Source organism: Arachis hypogaea, chromosome 19 (assembly GCF_003086295.3).
Source record: "Arachis hypogaea cultivar Tifrunner chromosome 19, arahy.Tifrunner.gnm2.J5K5, whole genome shotgun sequence".
Lineage (NCBI taxonomy): Eukaryota > Viridiplantae > Streptophyta > Magnoliopsida > Fabales > Fabaceae > Arachis > Arachis hypogaea.
Window position 1 is genome coordinate 14182984 of NC_092054.1, and position 12122 is coordinate 14195105.

General features: G+C 35.8%; 1 protein-coding gene across 1 annotated transcript; it reads right to left on the bottom strand.

Annotated features, from left to right (window-relative positions):
* Window positions 1-708: 708 nt before the first annotated feature.
* On the bottom strand, window positions 709-2453 carry LOC112777523 (uncharacterized). Its single transcript, XM_025821910.3, has one exon. It carries the CDS (start codon window positions 2058-2060, stop codon window positions 942-944), a length of 1119 nt encoding a protein of 372 aa, XP_025677695.1. The 5' UTR covers window positions 2061-2453; the 3' UTR covers window positions 709-941.
* Window positions 2454-12122: the final 9669 nt, after the last annotated feature.

Below are 12122 nucleotides of genomic sequence, written 5' to 3' on the forward strand. Positions count from 1 at the left end.
GGAGATGAGCGCACAGAGGTAGAAGGAGCGGCGTGCAGTGGAGCGACTCGCAGAGGAGCATCGCCGGAGGAGCAATGCACAGAGGACCGGCCTGCAGAGGACTTGCGTGCAGAGGACCGGCGCGCAGAGGACTTGCGTGCAGAGGACGGTGCGTGGAGGAGGGTGACTTTTGCTATGCTCTGAAGGTGAAGGGTCGTGTAAAAAATGAGGGTTGTTTTTTTATGAGTTATTTAAAATGTGTGAGAGACTCCTTGTGCTTATGGGGTCCAAGATTTTTTTTGGGTTAAAGGTAATTTTTTTTTTAAAAAATTTCTGCAATTTTTACATGCCAATCGTGTCCTGGCGTGTCCAATGCCGGGTCCTCGTGTGTCCAGTGCCGTGTCCTCGTGTGTCCAGTGCCGTGTCATGGCGTGTCCAAGTAAAAAAAAAATTTTTTTTTGCGACACGTGCTCAGGTGTGTCGGACACGTGTCCACCGCGTGTCCACCGCGTGTCCGACACGTGGACACGGCAGTAATTTGGTGTGTCCGTGCTTCTTAGGTTTATACTAACCATGTGCAGATTGTTAGGACAAGGCTGAGGTGTGACAGCCTCTATCTGCTGAAAGGGCACTTTCGCAAGCATAGATAAGCCAACAAGCCAATTGATCTTATGCCGAGGAGCAACAAGATTCACACACTTCGATCGCGGACTCATTTTGGATAATGCCTTTAGTAACTCTAACACATCTCTTTGAAATACATCTATTCAAATGCTGTTCAAAGCTTTGCAGCTTGAGTTTATCACAGAACTGTACTAAATATGAAATATAGTCAGTAGAATCTAAGACACAGGCAGAAATATGAATCTACACCAAATAACAGACAAAATCTCAACAAACTCGATGAACCAGAAAAAGGATATATATCAGCTCAGAAACTTTTGAAACCAAATTAAATCAATTCAGAAAGGAAATCCTTTTCGAACGCTCTTCTTTGATGACTCAGCTAATCTCTTAACATTTTTTGTTCTTCTATAGAATTCCATTAACTCATTGGCAACTTCCTCCTCATGGCATTTGATAAACAAATTCACAAACTTCTCTTCTGTCATCCTGAGTGCCCTAAGAATCGGAGGTCTCCTGATTTTCTGCTCACCATCAATCTCATGTACCTTCATTGCTAGAAGCACTCTTGGCTTCAAAACCGTATCAATATTAAAACACAATAGCAATGGGCATCTTAAGATTGCCTTGACATCGAGCTTCATTGTGGCCAGAATGAAAGTCATGTTCCTCTGAACCTTGTCAGTTGACAATGTCAAAATATGAGGGGACTTCCCAAGAAGCCAAAAGACCTCATCCTCAGACAAACCGAATTTCTCCAAATTCGCAACCTTATCACGAATTGTTTCGACACGTGACACACCTATTAGTGTTACCACATACTTATACATCTTTGAATCCTTGGAAAGCCCTATCCTGCGTATGTATTCCATCTTATCATCGTTGAACGATGTCCTTGAAATGATCGTGGGACGCAATAGTATCATCTGAATCAAGTCCCTTTTCTTAATACCCAACTCCTCATAGAGTGCAAAGGTAGCTTCAATGTCAACTCTACCATCATAGACCAAAAGTGAAGGGTTTCTCACAATGGCTTTGGTAAGCAAATCCTTCGTCTCAAACAATGACAAGAAATAGGCAAGCCTCTCGTTGAAAGATTGGTTAATCCGAGACTGGAAAAACCGGGGCCTGCAATTGACTATCTTAACAACATCAGATGCCCCTATTCCAAAAGCACTCAGAAGATCAAGTTTTGATTGGATTTTGGTAGCATCAGCATTGCGCAAAGCTGGGCAACGGGTGAATATTCTCATCAATTCACCATCACTACAACCCCATTTACTTAAAACCTCAGTAGCATTAATTGGTTTCTCTGCAGGATCCTCCTTTTCAGCTTTAGGTTGGGCTAGGCAAATGGTCGAATAGGTGGCATGCGTAAAAACTTGCAATGCTTTTATAAATGGGGGATTTGAAAATGACTCAAACAGATAAGACCCAGATGAAAACAACCGAAGCATTTGAGATTCTTGAAATCCGGAGTGTGTTTTCGAAATTCAGCAGTTGCAGAAAACAATTAAATAGCAAGTCTCTTTGATTGAACAAACTACAACAAAGAATATAACACAGAGAGAGAGAGAGACCTGCAAATGCAAAGTGAAAAGGTTGTAGCTGCTACAAGGCGATTTCGGAGCGAGCTACAGAGACTACAGACTAATGAGGCTATAGAGATACCAGAGGTTTGACCATGGTCAACGATTAGAAGAGTTTTAGGTTTTATTTCTTACATGATTCTCGAATCTTCGGTTTTGTGGTCTAATTTAATATACGGTTACTAGCTTTATTGGGCTAGTTCTACAATGCTCCGAGTCAAGATAGTGAATTTCATGGACCCTGTCCAAAACAATGTTACCAACCCTTTTACAAAATCAAACATCTAAAATTTGTTATTTTGGCAGCCCAAATAACTAAATTGTTTTTTAAAGCGTTCGGTAGTCGGTACAAGCTCGACCTAGCAGCGGAGGTTTAGACCAAGTGACAATCATATTGTCTCTTAATCAAGCTGCACTAAGTTCGAACCCCAGTTAAGACTGGAATGAGGTTTGAGAAAACCTTAAAGTGTGGGTGTGTGAGTAGTGTAATGACAAAAAAAAAAAAAACTCAACCTAAAAAGGGAGAAGACCTAAAAAGGGAGAAATAGAACCAAATGATACCATTGTATCTATTGCTAAGTCGTATTCTCCAGGCCACATTCACACAAGTCAATTATCACCTTTGAATGTCCACGTTCCACCCGCTGTGTTGAAATTGATAAGCATGTTATCCCTTTTATATCATCAAAGCTAGCTTGTTATTCTTGATAATGTCCACCTATCAAGTATTTTAATTTAGCGTACTATGGCCATCCTTCAAGCCACTCACTTATCTAATTTCCTTCATTTTCTATTACCATCTCTTCCCATTATTTTTTATGCTTAAATCTTTGCTCTCCTTTATCAACTAATTCCACATTTTTGAGAATCTGACATTCATTGTCTGTTCTATTTTTTTAGAAATTTTTGGTCTCACCCTACTTATTTTTTTTCCATTAGCCAACCTATTATATCTTTTTTTTTTTTTCATGGTATCTCCCAAACTGGCAAGTCAAGAACTAATCTATTGCGGTACTGAACTCCATTTAAGGGTTTGTCGCTTATCAACGAGTTGTTACATGCATAAGGCGAGATTCGAACCCTCGATACTTATTTAAACGGACTAGTGAACTAACTACTAGACCAACCCAACTTAATTACCTACTATATCTTTATTCTTGATCACTATGATTATATATTCTCTTTCTTTACGTGCGTTTCTTCCAAATTCCACTTGAATTCCTTTTAATGTAGCGTTACCTAATGAAGTTTCATTTGTTATTTCTCCCATTAAACAATACAATCTGTCCTCTTATCAGTCAAGTATCCTCCTGTTATATAAAAATTTGAATCCGATCTATATACAACACAACACCACCTATCTATTTTTTTTATAACTATGTTGTACTTTATTCATTTCTTTGTTATTTGCACTTCTTTCTCTTTTTTTCTACTGATTTACTAAGGTCTTTAATTATTTTCTATCCACTATCAACACTCACCATTTTTTCTCAAACACTTTCATATTTCTACAACTCCAAATTACCCATATATCGGCAAAAAATAAATTACACAAATCATGTTTTTTCATTTTATGCTCTAACATTTCCAAGTTCCACCCGTTCAACGACAAATACCATAATTTTGAAGAGAATATACAAGATAAAAATAAATGATATACCGTTTCTTCTTCAACTCCACATAAGGCACACTTTTGTTCCCCTTGGCTAATGACATTTTTTCTTATCAATTTGTCCTTAGTGTTCAGAGCATTATTTATCACAAACCATATGAGTAATTCTATTCTTGGTGGTGCTCTCCCACTCCAAATTATGTTATACACATGCTTAGACTCTGGAATTCTATATATTTTTGCCATTGCCACCTCCACCTCCGTAAATGATTTGGTAGAGTGTATCTCCTATCTGAATTGAATATCTATGTCACGCTATCTTTAAAACTTGCACATAAAGAAACAAACCCCAAAAAATTATGATAAAAGGTGAATATATAAATTATGAAATGTCTTAGATTTTTTTTTGAATAATTTTTTTTCTAATCATTTTTCGAATAATATCTAATATTTAGACTTAAACTTATTTTTATTAAATGGACTAAGTCCAATTATACTAATTAAAGCACAACAGCTACTCTTCCCATTTTCATAGAATCTTCTTTGTTGGATATACAAGATAGATTGTAAATTTTATGATGATTATGAATTTATGATTCAAAAACACTTAATTATTCAATCTTTTCTTATGTAATTTAATAAAAAAAAAATTCAAAATTGTTATTTATCCCTAACTCTCAAAATGTTGCTTCATTTTTTCTCAAATTCTTGGCCATGCACACCAATCATATTTGTTAAGTAAACTCATAATCAACAAATAAGTGTTCAACTAATGGTTTTAACATTCTATAAGCTCTTTTTCTCTTTAACTAGATTTTTATACAATTCTATCAATATATCCTCTCTTCCTCTCCAAATTAAGTCACTGTAACATGCATCTCATAAAACATATTAAGCTCATTTTTTTGGTTTTGGCTATTGAAAATTCTAAACTACTAATTTGTTATCAGATCTGGCTCAACTCGGCCAGTTCAACCAGAAATCCAGTCACCCAATTATACCTGATTGGGGCGAGCCAAATTTTGAATCTTCTAAACATCAGACTCGCTAAAATTCGAGTCGACCCACATGGGTTTCAGCAAATCTGGTGACCCAACAGGTTTATGTAACTTGGACCGAATGGTCATGCTTAATTCTTTTTTTTAAAGTGAAGCAGCCCTAGCCTTTAACGTCTCTCTTTGCTCGAGTCACTCACCACTGGCCCTCAGTCCATTTCTCGCCACTCTCTCACTCAGGCTCAAGCTCTCTAACTTCTCTCGTCTCTGATCTCGGTCACTTATTCACCGTCTCTTATTGTTGCGCTCTGTGCCATTATCTCGCACATAAGCTCGTCGTCAGTCGGCAACGACAGAAGCAGACAGAACCAAGTCTTCTTGCTTTGACTTAATTGGTCATCTTCCTTCACCTTGCTTCGACTTGTGCCTGATTATCATCACTGGTGGTTGAATTTATTGCTGTCTAGCTGAAATAATAACTTAGCTAAATTTTTTCTTGCTATGAATCATATTTGGAGCTAAAGTTTTTTTTATCAGTAAAACCTCACAAAAATCCCGCAACAGGGACATGAAGGCCAGTTTGAAACAAACAAACAATAGAACAGAATCATCATCTAAACATAAACTAATTAAACTACTACACTACTAATTCATAAACAAGTCATGAAGACTACAATATCAACATTTTTCGGGTTCTCGTGCATCCTTCCTCCTTTGATTTCTAAAGTTTTTGTTGATGAAAATTATCATAGTTGGTTTTGTTATTGATGTTAGCACAAAAAGAATGACGTAACATAATTGTTTTGACTATAGTAAGTGGTTGACAACACAAAGGTTTTGGTCGAAGAGTATAGTCAGAGTCAAAAGGGAGAGTTTTAAGTCGAACTAGTAAAAAACACGTGGAAAATAAATTTGATTCTTAATGGAGAGAAATTGAGGACGACTACATGACCATCAAGATATGGTAAGAACATGGCTAATTAATCTTGGAAGGTAAGTAAAACAAATCCGTGGTTAAGAAACCAACAACTACTCAGTGCAGTACAGATCTCTTCTCTATAAATAGGAAGGTCAAAGAATTTCAAAGGGACCTCAATTTTCAACATCTCTATAAATTTGATCTCTTAAAAAAAAGTCATGAAGTGTCAATATATGTGAGTATTTAAAGTTAATTTTTTTTGTTTTTTATTCTTTATTTATTCTTTCATTTCCAATTTTAGAATATTTTTTCATTATTTTCTGTAACACCCTAATATTCAAATTCTTATACTCGAGTCATAAGTTAATGATAATAAGGTGGTACGACTCTCAAGGGGGATTTTTAATACATAATTACAAATAAAATTGAAAGGAGTATTAATCGAGAAGACTGAAAAGAGTAAAAATAAAATCGCGAAGTCGTATCACTCACGCATCGACAACTAGAAGATAAAGCGTGAAGTCGAAAGCGATATACAGTTAAAGGCGTTAGGGAGAATAAGAGAAGGACACTATATAGATATATAACATAGGTAAATAGCCACTAGCCGCGACCTGCGAAGTTTAGGCCGGCTAGGGTACAGTATAACAGTAGTTGATAACAGTATCTCCTAATCTCTCCCAAAAGGAACATAAAAACCTCTATAGGCAAGTTCAAAAGAGTTCAATACATAATATAGGCTTTTCAAAATAAAGATGGAGAGATTCTAAGCAGAATATAAAGTAGAGAATATAAAGATCTTCGCCGTCTCTCATATGAACCACAGCTCACTTCTGAGCACCTGGACCTGTATCTGAAAAACAAGAGATATATATACGGAATGAAAACCCCCGACCCATGGGTTTCCATTACGGTAAAAGTTCCAAAGAAATACAATGCATTGTAATAAAAACTCACTAAGTATCCTAAACTTCCTTTCACCACATATTCATCCTATGTTCTCGCTAATCCATGAATAGGCATCTGTCGTAAGGAAATGCTAAATCTGATTCATTTTTCTCATGCTTCCCAACTTTCTAACTCTCCGGTAATTCACAATCAGAATTATAAACAAAACCATCTCCAGCTATTCTGTCTCAGCAATTCTATATCATTACATCATATCCTCACCTGGAGCAAGTGAAATCACTTCACTGCGTCTACCCAGGGAGCTCAATTATCTTATTCAATAATCATCATCATTATTCAATTACATCATCAACTCATCTCATCAAGAACAATCCTCAGTGTCAACCGATACCAGTATGAGGGACCTCTCAGTTGCACAAACACAAGCAATACAGGCAAGTAATACACAATAAGGTACAAGTAGAACAAGTAGCACATAATCATGTAACATAGCATATATGATATAGCAATCCAAAGCAAATAGACAAACCCAAACAATTCAAACATATGCAAAATGATGTATGCCTACCCTATGGCTGATGATATCATCTGTCGGTTATCAAGCCAACACGACGTGTCCGGTAGCTAACCTGGGCACAGTCTCTCTGTTGCGCCTTATTACCATTAGAGGGTATCTGTGCCCTGTCACCATTGGAGGGTATCGGTGCCCTGTCACCCTTACAACCAGAGAGAAAGCACAAGCATACTCACATTCAACATTTTTCATCATTATTCATTTACCACATTCATTCATAATCACTCTTCATTATTACCAATTCTCAAATAATGACCCAGAGCGAGCAAGCGGGACGAACCACGACCCTTGCTACTACCCAGGTATCACAGACATACATTCATTTAAAACTCCATAATTAAACTCATTTATCATAATTCTCCTTCCCCATCTCATACCTGGAGCAAGTGGACAATGCCACTGCCTACTACCTGGGGTCACACGTTACATTCATTTTCAAACCATCATTTCTACACTTCCTCAATCACAATTCATTACTCCAAGTCTTTCTTCATCAACAAGTTATCACATTTCCTAGCTTCTTCTCATTACTAGGCATACTATCACAATTTAGGACTTAAAGGATGAAAATGGAGGGTTAGAAGTCTGAAATTCGGCTTTAAAAACTCAAAAATCAATTTTTGCTTAAAACGGGGTCATGCGTTCGCGTCGCCCACGCGCACGCGTGGGAAGCGGATAAAAGAGGGTGACGCGTAAGTGTCGTCCATGCGCACGCGTGGAAAGTAGAGAGGTAGGGTGACGCGGGCGCGTCAGCCACGCGTATGCGTGGATGCGTTTTGTGCTCCTCGCACAAAAATGGCACGTTACCATCACAACTCTCTGGAATTTATACCACGCACCAGCATCAATACAACGACGCATACGCATCGGCCATGCGCACACGTGAGAGAGTAAAAATCGTGAGTGATGCGTGCGCGTCAGAGTACGTTTTACCAAAAATTTTACTAAGTTAAAAAGCTACAGGATTACATTTTCAAACCCCAAACTTCCGACGGGCATAACCTTTTCGTTTCAAGTCATTTTCCACCCGTTCTTCGAACGGCATAAACATCTCGAATCCAATTTTATTTCTAAACAAGTTTAATATAAATCGGGGATTCACAGACCAAGTTATGCTCCGTCAAAGTAGACCAAAATCACAACTTTCATAAAAACCAACAAAACTAAATTTTCAACACAAACCAATTTCAAACCTTTTCAAAACCAACCAAAACTTATCAAAATCAACCTCAAGCCTCCTCAACTCATATTTTCAACATTCTTATTAAATTCACAATCCACCAATCCGCCATTTTGACCAATCTCAATCAAATAACTCAATTTCAAACAAAATACCATATCATATATTTCATTCCACATCTCAAGTTCCAACAATACCAATTCTATCAACTTCCAATACATATAAATTCATATCATCATATACAACTCACATGCATTATCAACAAAGACATCAATTCCTCCCTCAAAACCAATAACCACATAATTCATGCAATCTATTGTAACCAAATAACAACAATCACAATTCTATTCAATCTCATATGATATCACACAATATACACATCACTTACCTTCCTTACCAATTTCCGGCCTCCAGTCCAAATTCACAATTTAAATGTATATTCCACAAACTAATATTCATCATCCAATTCATCAAATTCTCAACGCACCAAACATACAAATTCACACAATTCTCAATCCAATCATTAATTTACATTATATATCAACTAAACATATTAGTACCAACCATTTACACAATCCAAACTTGATCCTAGGGGAATCTAGCCTAAGAATTCTCATCACACCACACGATATTTAAATGAAACTTAAACCGTACATCTTGGAGTTAAAATAATTGAGCCTATTCTTTAGAATTCTCTACCAACCCTTAGCTCTAAGCCTCACCAAGGCCCCACAAGCAATATCAATCTTCTAATTATGTACCAAAATCACCCAATATTCTTAACCCACAAAATTGGTTGATGGAACTCACCAATGACTCATACTAGAGTACTCTACAAAACTTAGATAAAATTGTAGAGGATGAAAAGAGCGATTCATGGCCATAAACGGCTCATCAATCGGAGTTCCAGAGAGAAAGTTATAGTGATTTGAAGTTTGATGAAGTTAGGATTTTCTCTCTTCTTCCTCTCTTCTCCATTTCAGCGCCCCATACCCTTTCTTTATGGTTAATGAGCTGAAATACTCATAACTAATATTTATATATGTTGAGTCTTGGGCCCACTTGGGCCCGGTTCACTTGTTTTAGTCCGTTGGTCCAATTTTGGGCCAAAACATTTAAGATTAGAGTTTTAAATTGTATTTTAAATATTTCTAGCTTTCCAAATTATAATTTCTCATTTCCTAACCTTATTCACTTATAATTAATTTATTCAGCTGCAGTACCAGATAGATCTCAGCCGGTATTATTGCCGGTCAAATTTTCAGTGCGCATTTTTACGAAAAAAAACTATGTTTTCCGACTCAAAAAAATTCACTCAGTCCAAATATCATATTTAAATTATCGAATTCCGATTGCTAAATTTTCTAACCATGTTCGCTCCTATTTAATTTATTATTTAATTAATTACGATTTGACCAGATTTTACACTTTCTTTCGAATTTCAATTCGCAAAGTTGTTTAATTTTTATTCTATCTTTATCCATGTTAAGCATTTTATTGTAATTTCATTATTAATATAGGAGTTTTAGCATTTGTCCATTATATGCAAAGTCCATTTTGACACTAAGTTAGTAAGTCTTAGGTCAAGCTCTCTTCTTTAAAGAAGTCGTACATGCTTTGCAAATTGAGATCTTGGATATAAGCTTGATTGACACATATGTTAAAGTTAAATAAAAATCAAGAGAAATAGTTGAAAATAATCAATGAGCTGAATTTGTTGTTGAACATATCACTGAGCTAATTTTTTTATTGCTAGAAAACATCCCTGAATTGAATTTACTGATTTATTTTTCTATTTGTTTTTTTCTTTTGCTAAAATTTTAAAAATGTCTTCGTTCACATATAGCATCAGAAATACCACCATCTTAAGAGCAAGCATCATCAACTCTTGATGTTACAACTAAAAGAGTTTATAACAACAAAGAAAAGACTGATCTTACTTGGGGACATTGTAAACAAATTGTTAAAAAATCAAGAAAAATCACTACGATATATATATATTGTGACAAACTTGTTAGGAAATATGTATATGGTGATCTAGATTTAAATTCTAAGCTAACAAAGGAGATGAGAATATATAAGAATGCTGAAGAAGATTTTGGAAGACAATTTGCAATATGTGAACATAGCACAGTGATGTCAGATAAATATTTTATTAAGTTTTATCTTTCTTTATTTGTAAATTATGATTGTAATACATTGTCTCCTTTTGATTTTAAGATTCATGGTGAAAATTTTATGGAACTTAAGCACCAAATTTGCAAAATAATCTTATTTTTGTTCATTATAACTTTACAACAAAGATATTTTTTTAATTATTTGCTTACTTTGATATGCATAGCACTTTTAAAATGTACAGTTCATTAATTTAATCTTTAGTTTGGTAACTAGATAACTTAAAAACGTAGGAACCAAATGAGAAAGTAAAGTTATGATTCAATTTGTCTTTATGCATTTGATTACCATTCGGATTGGATATTGAAAGATTCACCACCATTTTTCAATTGCTTGAACATTTTAATTGTCATTTGCTATTTTGAATTATTCTTGATATTGATTTGTGAAAATACACAAACATAGATCAATGTATTTGGAAGACATTTAAGATAATGATTGATCGAGTAACAATGCTATGGAAGATATAGATGCAAATCAAAATAAGAGAAATATTGGTCAAGCTTCAAATTTATCGTATGAAAATATAGATGCCGACTTTGAGATCACCCTTTTGATTTGATTTACCGATCTTTTACTCGCTTTTCTTCATTTAAATTAAGAAAATAGTTTGTATTGACGACTAATTTATTATCTTTTTTTATATCATTACTTATGTCTAAAAATTAATACTTGATTGTTATTAATATATTTGTGAAAAAATATATTTTAATTTTATTTTTATATTTTTATTTAATTATGACCGAATTAATCGGGTGAACTAGTAATCCACCGATTGAATCAGTAATTCAGTAATTCAATCATATAACCAGATCAATTACTAATTCGATTCTGATAACTATGAACATATCTCAAATAATGGAGGCTGAAGAAGGCTGGCAGCGTCAAGTAAGCAGAAGAAGTAGAAGACTGGGAGGGACAAAGGTCGAAGTAAGAGACAAATGGGCGGGTGATCAGAAGAACAAATGGGAGAACATAAAGAGGAACTCGCATTCGGTGTTTGTCAATAATTTACCATGGGAGATAGCTAAAGGGACTCTATTTAAGGCGTTCGGATTTGTCGGTGTGGTGACTGACATATATATCTCGAGGAAGAAGAGAAGAGGCATTGCATCTCCCTTTGCATATGTAAGGTTTGATGCTAAAGGTGGAGCGGAAACAGCGGTTTATAAGCTTAACGGGGTGTGTATTGGAAGCAAATGGATGACGGTGACTCATACAAGCTTCAACAGAGGGCTAAGAAGACAAAAGGAGCAATAAGGGGCATGGAGGAGTAAGAAGAAAACCGAGGTAGATTATGTGATAAAGAGCAAGGAGATAGTGCATAGCCAAAAATCACTAAGTGTGGCTATTAAAGAGAAGAGAGGTAAAGAGTTAATTGAAGCAGAGATATCGAGCGCACAAGTCGAGATGTTGAAGAGGAGTATTGTACGAGAGAACTCCAAACCGATAGTTTTCTCCAAGATGATGGAAAGTATTGGGGAGAAGTGGGAAGGTCCGGGAAGGGTGGAGTGCATAGATATTGGTCCTTTCAGGTGCTTGCTTACCTTTGAATTGGAGGAATAT

What these genes read in the sequence shown, in the direction of transcription:
- LOC112777523 (XM_025821910.3), bottom strand. Translation starts at nt 2,060, where the DNA reads ATGCTTCGGTTGTTTTCATCTGGGTCTTATCTGTTTGAGTCATTTTCA.